The 12,122-nt window shown below is 37.1% G+C and overlaps 1 protein-coding gene across 2 annotated transcripts in view; it reads right to left on the reverse strand.

Moving 5' to 3' along the window:
• Positions 1-12,122, reverse strand: part of LOC141348965 (mitotic deacetylase-associated SANT domain protein-like) — a 36,828-nt gene that overhangs the window by 4,322 nt on the left and 20,384 nt on the right. For both annotated transcript variants that reach the window (XM_073869596.1, XM_073869595.1), the window contains exons 8-12: positions 6,200-6,275; positions 5,672-5,760; positions 3,923-4,069; positions 3,710-3,832; positions 1,468-1,652 (exon numbers count right to left, since the gene is read on the reverse strand). In XM_073869596.1, the coding sequence (XP_073725697.1) occupies positions 1,468-1,652; positions 3,710-3,832; positions 3,923-4,069; positions 5,672-5,760; positions 6,200-6,275 (620 nt within the window). The remainder of the gene's footprint in view (positions 1-1,467; positions 1,653-3,709; positions 3,833-3,922; positions 4,070-5,671; positions 5,761-6,199; positions 6,276-12,122) is intronic.

Genomic DNA, 12,122 nt, shown 5'->3' on the forward strand with positions numbered 1-12,122 from the left:
AAGGTTATATTTTTACAGAATATTCTTTACATTATATAGAATGATGTTATGTAGAAAACAGTAAATCACAAATGACTTTAGCTGGGTTTTCACAGGCTTAGGGCTCAGTCACACCAAAAGCGCTTTAAACGCTTGCAAACGCAAGGCGCGACGCACTGCCTTTTTTAAAAAAGAGAAGTGCAGCGCGGCTTTTCATATTGCTAAGCAACCACCGAGTCAGCTGTCTTGTCAATCAAATATTGAAGCGTGAGCGCTCTTTTGCTGTTAACTGTCATATTAGCAGAAACTTTAAAAAGAGGGCGCTTGCTCTGACCTTGTTTGAGGATAAGAGGAGCACAAACACGCAGGAGAGAGTGAGCGAGTGGAGTCCGGTTCTTCAAAGCAACTGTAAACTTCCCTCGCCACAACGTAAGGCCCGCCTCTCCCCTCATTCGATTGGACAATGGAAGACGCGAATGACGTCAGGCGCTCCTCCGCTCTCAGCGCTCCTTCAAAAACGCGTGCGCGGCAGGCGGCAGAAAACCGCAAGGCGCTCGGCGCGCATAAACAGCGCGCAAACGCGCCCTGCCCATAGAATATCATTCAAAAAAGGCGCCTGCAACTGCCATAAACGCTTTTGGTGTGACTGCAGCCAGTGTCACAATAAAAAAAAACCTTAACAGTACCATCTGAAAGTATCACAGCACTTTTTGACAGAGCTGTGGATGCACGATTATGACAAAAAGCATAAATGTCGATATTCTAACTGCGATTATTATTGTGAATTAATAGACTTTACATTCAAGTTTTGAAATTTTTTATAATTTTCTGTAAAGCAGCTTCATGGTAATTTCTAAACATCCAAAACTAAATAATATAATGTAAATAACAAATAATTAAAGTAGTTATGTTGTTAGTAAAAAATCCTAAATGAATTGGTAAAGGACACATCAACTTATCAATTTTAAATTAGGTGCCCAAACATACTGCCCAAATGGACAGAAATGAGCACAAATGGACAGCTGTAATTGAGGCTTTTGGCGATTATGTAACTGTTTCTGTAACTGTAACCCTGATTAGTTTTTCGATTAATTGTGCAGCCTTACAGAGCTGTATTACTACACATCACAATGACATGCTGATGATCAGAGTATGTGGCTTTCAACATCTCCGTCTCTGACTTGGTTGCTAAGAGACTGTTGATTTTAACAAAGCGACCGTTGCCATGGTTAAAATCTCCTATCAAAATCAGATGTTGCCTTACTACTGCACTGATCACTGATGCATGTTACACAAGACCCATAAGCCTTTATTGATTCCTTGAAAGACTCCTGCTCTCCTCATGCAGCTGCAAGTGTATCATATCAAATCGATGCGCGTGTGCGCGTCTCATAATTAGATGAGATAATTAGACTCAAAAAGAAGCAATTAAAAGCTAAACTGCATATAAGTTGTGTGCCTGTGTGTGTGTGTGTGCCAGTGACTGACCTGCCGCACTTCTTGCAGGGAAATTCACCCTCTTGGTTAGTTTGTCCCTTCCCTGTGTTGCTGGCTCCACTCTTTCTGGTGGTGTCGGGGCGAGGTTTAGGTGGTGGTGTTGGGCCGTGACTAACCAATGTGGATGGATCCCTCGTGTTGTCGGTTTGATTTTTTAAAACCAGAAGGGCAGCAACCTAAAAGGCAAAATATGGTTATTAAGTAATATTAACAAATCAGCCTAAAGACCACTTACCAACACACTGTACTGATCTATATGGGTGATTCTCACGAAACCATTGAAACACCACGGCACTAATGATTTTAGCTTTAAAATGTGTAATATAGTAACATTAAAAAGCATCAGAATTAACACAATACTGTGTTCTACCTTGCACAATGTGTGATTTCAACATAAGAATTTATAATTGTAAATTTTATCTGATTTTCTGCTGAAATTCTCATTACCGCAATGTGTCCAGCTGTGTTTGAAAATGCGTTATGTTGTAATTTAATCAAATTAACAAAAAAATATTAAGAAAAAAAATAAATGGATGTTTTGCTAGACTACTTTAGATGACAGAAAAAATATTTACTGAATATTCATGTATAATAAATAATAATGAAGAAAAATTAGGAAAATGATGTGTCCATGCCTGATGTTCTCATCCTCCGCAAAACTTTTTGAGAACAGTTTAAGCACACATACAGAATTTTAATAAAGTTTGATTTTGAGTGACCAAGCACATGGACCAGTTACTTCAAGATGGCTACCAGGTAAGATCATTTTTTTACAGTTAATTTGAAATACTGTCTTGTCAGAATGCTTACACGGCATTTTGATTATCATTACCGCAACAGATGCTTATTAAATGTTAATTTAATTAATAGAAGCATAATACTTTGATTTTAAATGCATGTGCAGAATCTCCAAATTATGTTCTTTCAGATTTGTCATGTCATTTTGAAAATATGTCAGTGTTGATGTTTTCTGACTGTTGCGGTAATGAGATTTTTTTAGGACTAATTTTTTAAATTATGTTACAAAAAGTGTTAAATGATAAGTAAAAGTTTTTAAATTAATGTTCCCATTTACTCCAGACTTTGTTTTTCAATGTCTGGTGGGAAAAAAAGTAAATTTAAGCAATTTTTACATTTTCATGCTTGACATTTTTAAAACCAAGTTTTCGTGAGAATCGCCCATATATGTTCAACCAACTTTACAGGGGACATTTCACAAGACTGTTAAGATATCAAATAAATCTTTGGTGTCCCCAGAGTACATATGTGAAATTTTAGCTCAAAATACCAAATAGATAATTTATTATAGCATGTAAAAATGTCCACTTTTTAGGTGTTTTTGTGGGGGGGGGGTGTCCTATTAAATGCAAATGAGCTGATTTCTGCGCTTAATGGAAGTGCAGTGGTTGGACAGTGCAGATTAAGGGGCGGTATTATTTCCTTCTGACATCACAAGGGGAGCCAAATTTCAATGACCTATTTTTTCACGTGTTTGCAGAGAATGGATCATCAAAACTAAGTTACTGGGTTGATCTTTTCACATTTTCTAGGTTAATAGAAGCACTGTGGATAATAGACACCACTAGAGGGCACTGCAAACAACCTGGAGTATAAGAACTGCTTTACAAATCCTGATCTTTCATTTATGCTATTAATTTAAATATACCAGAAACAAAAATGTACACTGGAAAACAATAATATAACATGTATAATTTTTGCAAAGTTAAAGTCCCCCTGTAGTCGATAATCTTATTTAAAACTCATCTTTGAGCATCATAATAGCATATGTAAACATTTTCCTGTGATAGTAATTATTTGGTGCTTTAAAACTATTTAAATGTATCCCTACACCCGTGCCTCATTAAGTATGTGGATCTACGAAGATGTACATTAGTCTCCGCCTCACTAATGTTATCTGATGCTATTCACACTGCACATGTGAGCAACACAGAAGTAGAAATAAAGCAGATGTGCTGTAATAGTTTCAAAGCAGAGTTTGCGTATCATCCATATATAATATCTATGACTCGAACTACTGTGTTGATGTGGTTGGTTACATAGGCGATTCTAAACCGTGGGAATAAGACTCCAATTTTATGGAGAAAATACTCAGCAATGGTGTTGAATGATGAATTTGCACATGGTTGTCTTAAAACACATTATAAACAACAATAAAACTTTATTTTCACCACAGGGGGACTTTAACGTTTTGCTCAGATGACTTTAAACTTACACTGTCAGGGGCCTGTAGAGACTGCGTAACCCTGCCCGGGCCGTTTTCTTGCTTCCCGTCACATGACCCTTCCCACTTCCTGCTATCCTCCTCGTCTTTCCGTGATTCAAATTTCTGTGAAATCTGCCGATTGATGGAAAAGAAACATTATGATGCTGCTAAACGGAATCAAAGCAAACAGGTGCACGCACACAACAAGCAACAGGAACTGACTTTATTGTCCACTTCCTCCTCTGTTGTAGCTTTAGTCTCCAGTGGTTCTGCTTCTCCGTACACAAGCGTCCCGTTCTTGCCGATCTTCACCTGCTTCTTATATGTGTAGTAAAACTCCACACACTGAGACACTGTTTTGGAGCTCACCTTTTATATAAAAAAAAATGCAACTCAGTACATCCAGAATTGCCTTTGGTTGGTATATGCATATTGCCATATGGACATTTTTTTCAATATCTCTATGAATTCTGCATATCTTGCTTCCCATATCCGCACACTACAATTTTTATTTCATTAATCAGTCTCTGCAAAAAAAAAAACGCGATTATGCAAACGCATAATCAGCCACAGTCGGCATATTTATGCTGGGTTGCATTTTTTCAAATACGCCGCACTTTCGCAGCATAAATTGCAGATTTCCGTGCACAAAATATGCAGGGATGCATGATTTCATAATCGCCACATTTTTGTAGCAAAAATCACATTTATCTTAGCAGAAAGTTGCAAAATGTTGCATTTACCTCACACAAGCTACAAGTTATGAAGTGACGTGATTATGTGACGTGAACATCATTGAAAAGCTGCAAAAGTTGAAAACAGTTTTTGCAAGTTCCCACAATTTCATCACATAAAATTTCATAAATATCCCGCTTTTTTTTTAAACGTGCCGCAAGATCAAGGATTTTTTTCCTGCAACAATCACAAAAAAACTTAGCGTTTTTCTGGAAGGACTAATTGATAATATGTAACTGCAGAGGATTTTATTCATTGCATGCAAGTCATTTTTATCAATAAGCAAAGTTTACAGCCATCTAGCAACCTAAATAATTATTTTCTAACAAATTATACAATTTTACCTATTATATAACATCCAAAGTAAATATTTATATATGCAAAACAAAAATATAAATTATTATATTAATTATTTCGTCTGTATGCATCGCAGGTTATTTGTGGCGGCACATCCGGCAGAGCCAATAGGTGAATAAGAGGTAACTAATATGCACTCAGGTCAGTCATTTTTGGATGCGGAGCCACGTGCAAAGCACATACGACGTGTCCGCCCAAAAATGCTGTGCACACCGCCACAGGCTGCTACCACAAATAAATGAATGTATGAGAAACGCTGCACACAGAGGGTGCTGCCAAAAAAAAAAAACATGTGCTAACCAAAACCTCAATTAATATGGGAAGAAAATATACTGACAAGAAAGGTAAACAGACCCCTGACCCAGTCCTAAACCTAACATTGACTCTAAGCCTAATCATACAATCTCATTGGTTGACAGAAATGTTGTTTCAGGACCAACAATGATGTTGATTCAGGGACACGTCCTACTTGGTACATGTAAGGTGAATGGGATTTATGTAATAATATTTAAATCTTAGACTTTAAAATTTAAAATCAGAAGCAGCTTTTAAGACAAATTATATGATCAGGTGTAATGTGATGTGTCCTGTCTTGTGATTGGAATCGAATGGGAGCTTATAAAACCAGATGTAAACAGATCGTATTATTCAGGTCACAAAATACAGCTCCAGATAAAGTGCTTAGGGCAGCACAGCCACATCATTTAATTTGTGCATGATAATGTCATATACCCAAGTTTAATTCCTAAGGTTAAGTGGTCAAATCTCTCACCTAAACTATAAGCAATTAAAAAAGTGATGCTTTCCCCAAGCAAACACCGTTGGTGACTGGTACGGTTTAAACCAATTCAGGTTGTGGTTATCTTAATCACATCCTACCAGTTTCTGAACCATGAAGAAGTCCTTCTTGTGAGTGGCTATGCCTTTGTTGAAAAATCGTCTTTCTTCTGTCGTCCAGTTGTCAGAGCCTGTGCAGACAGACAAACCAGTCAAGAAATCAGTAGGGGGCCGTCCACGTACCCTGTGTGCACCCCCGCTCTCTATCACAAATGCATGCACGCACAAACCCCATAGAAAGGGCCAGCAGCACACGTCCAGACAAACAATAATGCCCCTGTCCTCTACAGGAATTAACAGCATGCCACAGACACCCCTACCCCCTCATCCGCTCTCAGACTTTACCCAGCAACCCACTCATCACCCATCACACTCTGTGTCTGAGCCGTCCTATCAGCTGTGCTCCTGCTGGTTTTGTTTACAACCGAGAAAGCGAGTGGGGCTTTGGAATGCCAACACAGGGGGGCGGCACGGGTACAGAGAGCACAGACTGAAATACCGTTAGGAATATCTGTAGTCACCTCCGTGTGGAAGAAAAAGAAAGTGTGGTAACAGTGATGAGGGACTTACCCAAGTAGTGGTAGTCAGCTAGAGGGTGCGCTTTGGGAAAGATGGGGTTTTTTAACAGCAGACAGGTAAGTGTGCCCTAAAAAAGAAACAGAAAGTGAATTTAGCTTTGGTTTTGAAACAAGATTTGCGATTATATACCGGAAACCCTACCTGTGATCTAAAGGATAAAGTTTATCTATTTATGAGATTAGGAGCTTTAAAGTGATTTCACTCTGTAAAAACAAAATCTTGATATCAGGCCATATCAAAGATTAGAATTAAAGTGAAATCAATTCTTGAAATCAAACTTTGATGCCCTTACCTCATAATAAGATTATGAGACTTCAGCCTGGATTTGACAAGTGCGTCTGACATGTTTCTTGTAAATAAGCATTTTATCAGATTCTGCCAACAAACAAGGAATTCTGAATGGCCTGAGGCTGAGATTAAAGGAGTAGTACACTTTAAAGATGGGGTCAACTGAATTTTTATAGTAGGGAAAAATACTATGGTAAGTCAATGGGCCCCATCTATAGAGTGGACTACTCCTTTAAGCAGATTTGAAGCAAAAGTATTTGATGAAGGTATAATACGCGACGAGAGCATTCGGCATATTATCATTATCTCATTTTTGACAGAGATGGCGTTTAGAGGCTTTTGCATCGAGAGGTGGACAACACTTGAGTATTTAAGATATTACATTTTCCAAGCATCTGTGCTTTACCAGAGTGTTTGTCTTGGGAAAAATTATACTTTACTAAAAAATGTTCACTACATTCTAAAGCATAGAATCATACTCTGTATTCCTTGTATATTGCATATTAAAAATGATTTAATACCTAATTACATAAAAATTGTGTACTTTGACTTTTCTTGAGTATAAGTACGAAAGTACTTTTTACTTAAGTAAAAGTAAAAAATTACTAGATGTTTAATATACTTAAATATTAAATATAAACCATAAACTTGAAATTATGAAATGTAGTGGAGTAGAAATTATGATAATATGCTTTGGAATGTATGTTTTCCAAAAAAAACCACACTGATAAAATACGAATACTTAAAAATTTACTTTTATGTAGAAAGTAAAAATATTTAAGTAGTGTCCGCCTCTGTTTGCATCCGAGCTCCTCATATCTCATTAAAGGGACAGTTCACCCAAAAATGAAAATTCCGTCACCATTTACTCACTCTCTTGTTGTTACAAACCCATATATATATATATATATATATTCACTTTCATAGTATTTATATATATATATATTCACTTTCATAGTATTTTTTTTCCTCCTATGAAAGTGAATGCGGCTCATGATCAGTTACAACCATTCCTCAAAATATCTTCCTTTGTGTTAATCAGAACAAAGAAATGTATACAGGTTTGTAACAACATGAGAGTGAGAAAATTATGACAGAATTTTATTTTTGGGTGAATTATCCCTTTAAAAATGAATAATCGCATTAATTCCACACCCTCATTTCATTCCAGAAATATGATATTACTTTTTCTTGGGTTGACCGCAAAAAAATTATATTAAAATTAAATTATCTTTTTATATGGTAGCCAGCAAAGTTAAGCTCACTGATCATTTAAATAAACTAAAGGACTAATATATGACACATTGATGAATACGACCAATGCGTCACGTATTCAAGTTCAAATTTGACAACACATCAGTAACATTGAATTTCAATGGCTCTTGCATGTGTTGTGACTAGGTGTCATGCGTGTTTTGTCATGAAGTGTTATGATGTTATGACGTACTGTCATATTTTAAATTACCGCACTGGGTTGTTTTTCCCAAAAGCAGCATTTGCTAACTGTGGTCGTGGTTATTATACAAGATAAATCACATGTAGGGCTGGAACGACGCGTCAACGTATGTAATAATGTCAATTTGCCATAAATGTGTCGCACCGTTTACAATTTGAAACGATGGTGGCTTCAGCCCCGTTTCATACAAGTGTTATATCAAACAGCTAAAAACGCAATCAAAAGTGTGGAAATACTTTAAGCAGAAACTAAATAAAATGGTGCTCTGCACACACTGTGTAAAACTGAAATGGCATACCACAGCAGCACATCATCTATGCATGAACATCTCAAACGAAAACATCCTGGGGCTCTCTGATCTCAAAAGGACGAGACAGCAGTGTAAGTATTTAAACTATTACAAAAAGTTTTTACCCAACAATAGAATGCAGGCCATATATTGTGCTGCGTTTATGCCTCGCATCGCGTCTGGGCAGTATATTGAAACAGTAAATAAAAAGCAGGACATGTTTTATATTAATGAGAGGTTATTTTTAATAATAAGTTACTTTTATACTGAGAGCTGATAGGCATGTGCCCACATGCACAAAAAGCCAGCTGGCAGTGCGGAGTTCCTAACTAACTTATTTTTTGCGAATACGTGCACAGATATTACAAAAGCTCGTCTTGTTAGGTATTCCTGGCATGCATTTCTTTAAAGTAACAGCATCACGTTATCTAGCAAAACGATTGTCAGTTTTGACAAGAAAAATAACAAATATACACTTTTAAAGCACAACTTCTCGTCTAGATCCGGTCCAGCGCGACCTAAATGCGTAGTGACATAGGGAGGTCACGTGTTACATATATAAAACGCACATTCGCGGACCATTGTAAACAATAAACTGACACAAAGACCTTAATTAGTATCAGTTGACATACAACAACGTAGGAACGGTCCTCTTTCAACACACTTGTAAACACTGGGGCGGAGTTTCGCGTTCGTCTTCTGTGACCTCTTGACGTCATGACGTATTGCATGGGGTCACGCTGGCGCATCACGAACGGATCTCGACGAGAAGTTGTGGTTTAAAAGTGTATATTTGTTATTTTTCTTGTCAAAAATGACAATCGTTTTGCTAGATAAGACCCTTATGCCTCGTTTGGGATTGTTTATAGTCCTTTGAAGTGTTAATTGTTGGTGTCTATTAAAGTCCATTAAAATGAGAAAAATCCTGCAATGTTTTCCTCAAAAAACATAATTTCTTCTCGACTGAACAAAGAAAGACTTCAACATTTTGGATGACATGGTGGCGAGTAAATTATCTGGATTTTCTTTTAAGAAAATGGAATATTCCTTTAATATATGCCGATTTTATTATATAAGGTGTATAATGCCCCTTTTGCACGGTTTATGTTAGGTTGATTTTATCTTGGACTTTTGTAATTTATTATATTTTCCTTGGCACTACCACTTAAAGGCGGAGTCCATGATGTTTAAAAGCCAATGTTGATATTTGAAATCACCTAAACAAACACGCCCCTACCCCAATAGAATCTGGACCTTCTGTTGATAGACCCACCTCACAGATACGCAACCCGGCATTTGATTTGATTGGCTATAAGTGTGTTTTGGTAGTCGGCCCGTCTCCTTTTCCAAACCGTTATTCAAACATCGTGGACTCCGCCTTTAATTTTTAATGTTAAAAACCTTTGTTTATGTGTTTGTTTAATTGATAAAATGCTGGTGTTTGTTGGTGATTTGTATATCTAAAAAAATCTGACTATTCGACTAATCGAAAAATAATTGAAAGATTAATCGATTTGAAAAAAAAAAAGAATCAATAGTTGCAGCTCTAATCACATGCGATTGTTGTGCTGATCTCGTCAGTAAAGCAGTTTCCTTGATTAGTAGTTAATCGCCATCACCTGCTTTCAGATGGAGCAGCATTTACTACACAAAGCCGTACTTCACTGACGATAATAAGTGCGATATTTACGACTTTTTGAAGTTAATGCAGCTCCATCTGAAAGCGAGTGATGGCGATTTACTACTAATCACAATTGCAATAATGACAAACACATGCGATTTATCGTGCTCTCCTAGTTACATTGAACTCTATGGGTAACGACGGAACTTGCGTCCATAGTGGCTTTCACAGGGCTCGAAATTGCGACCATTTTGGTCGCATATGCGACCGAAATTTAATCTGTGCGACCTTAAAATATATTTGGGAGCATTTGTGCGACTGCCCATTTTGTTGTGACGCGAGTTGATTGTGATCCTGCGTGCTGGCGCTGTCCCAGGTTCAGTGTTCTCTCCAACGATACATAACCAATCAAATTTCACCATTAAGTTCTTGCGTTTAATGAAGACCGCAGATTGGCTAATATGAGCGTCATTCATTCCTTGTTGCCATGAAGCGCGGAAATGTGAAAAGACGAACGCGTCGCGAGCATGACGAGAGCGAGCCGATTACAGCCAAGATTATTACTGTATTTTTTGACGACGATCCGGATTCAAATGTAACTCCACCACCGGAAAATACGAGTTGACGTTAAACCTTTCAGAGAGAGTGGCTTAAAGATTTCGAGTGTCTCCGCTATGATAATGTAACTTACTGTGTTTACTGTAAATCCTGTAAAACGGTGTTAATGGCGGAATCAAAACATTTTAAGCGCCAGACGTACCTTGCTTAAACATGGCGAAAGTGCCAAAAATACAAGACGTGTCATGACAAATGTGTTTATTATTGATGGAGACACCGACCTGTCTGTCAAAGTGTGTTTGATGGTGTATGTGCGCATGCGCTGGTGAATGGACCTTCGACAAACATCCTTGTGGTCCATGTTGCTGTGGAATACCACAATGCTGATGGTATGTTTTTGTTGTATTTTTTTAAAACATTGCCTATTTAGTAGTAAAAGCATCGTGGTAATGCAGTTATCAATACCAATATATATTAGCCTTCTATATTAGGGTCACTTTTGTAATGTCACAATTAATCAGTGTTTTACGTGTTTGCTAGATTTTCTATGTAATCTTAATCATGTTACCTGTAATTGTTAAATTATTATTGCTGCAATACTATTTCAACAGCATTTGGGTGTTAATTTAGGAATTTATGCAGCAAAAAATAAAATAAAATAAAATAGAAGACCAACTTTTAAATGCTGGCCATAGGACGTGTAAATCCCGGTGGTGGTGTTATATTTTTAATAAAATAAATCTATTAACATTTTTCATTGTAGTTGTGGTGCTTTTAAATTTTTTGATGGATGCGCCTAAATTTTTGCTGGTGCTCCTAACTCTTTAAAGTTGGGAGCACCAGTGCTACCAAATAAAAAAGTTAATTTTGAGCCCTGTTTCAGGAAAAAGCAACTATGCCCTAGGCATGGGCCGGTATAAGATTCTGCTGGTATGATAACCTTTAGCAAAAATACCACAGTTTCACGGTGTTGCGGTATTGCAATTGCACACTAAAATGTGCCTTTTTAAATGCCAGGTAAAAATAAAGCTTTCAAATTATAATATGCTTTCAAAAAATATAGAATATTTTCGTAATGTATATTAAATGTAAACATCAAATCAATCACATGACTTAATGATTTTTGCATAAAAACAGCTTATACCTTGGAGACGGTATCACAAAACATTTTAGTGGTTTTGAAACCTTGACTCTAAAACCTCGGTATACCTTGAAACCAGTAACCGGCCCATGCCTTCTATGCGCTCCTTGATCTGTATTTTTCTTCTATATGAAGGTGGTGTGTATTTTTCAACAAAAATCCAACGACCAAACAACTAATATAATACCATGTCAATTATTTTCTTTTTATCAAATAGTTTTTAAATCAACATATTTTTTTCTGTTTTTTGCACGATGATAATCCTGGTTGATGTGGGATTTGGCGGGAAGGCGAATGAGGGCAAGTAACACAGGTCAGGGCATGTTATCCACCCTGTGCTCATATAAAGAGGGAGATACATGGCAATATGAAACGAGAGACACTGAGTGACAGAAAGAAATAGAAGTAGGAGAGATATAATTCTGCAAGACTGTCTCCATCTCCTTGACAACATTTGTAAGACTTTTGCTTAAGGCGTTTAACCATCAGCAGATAATCCCTCCCTCCCTCTGCAGTTTCTCAATCTACAGAAATCGAGGACACCTTTTCTGGGTCATTGAA

This window comes from Misgurnus anguillicaudatus, chromosome 7, assembly GCF_027580225.2.
Source record: "Misgurnus anguillicaudatus chromosome 7, ASM2758022v2, whole genome shotgun sequence".
Taxonomy (NCBI): Eukaryota; Metazoa; Chordata; class Actinopteri; order Cypriniformes; family Cobitidae; genus Misgurnus; species Misgurnus anguillicaudatus.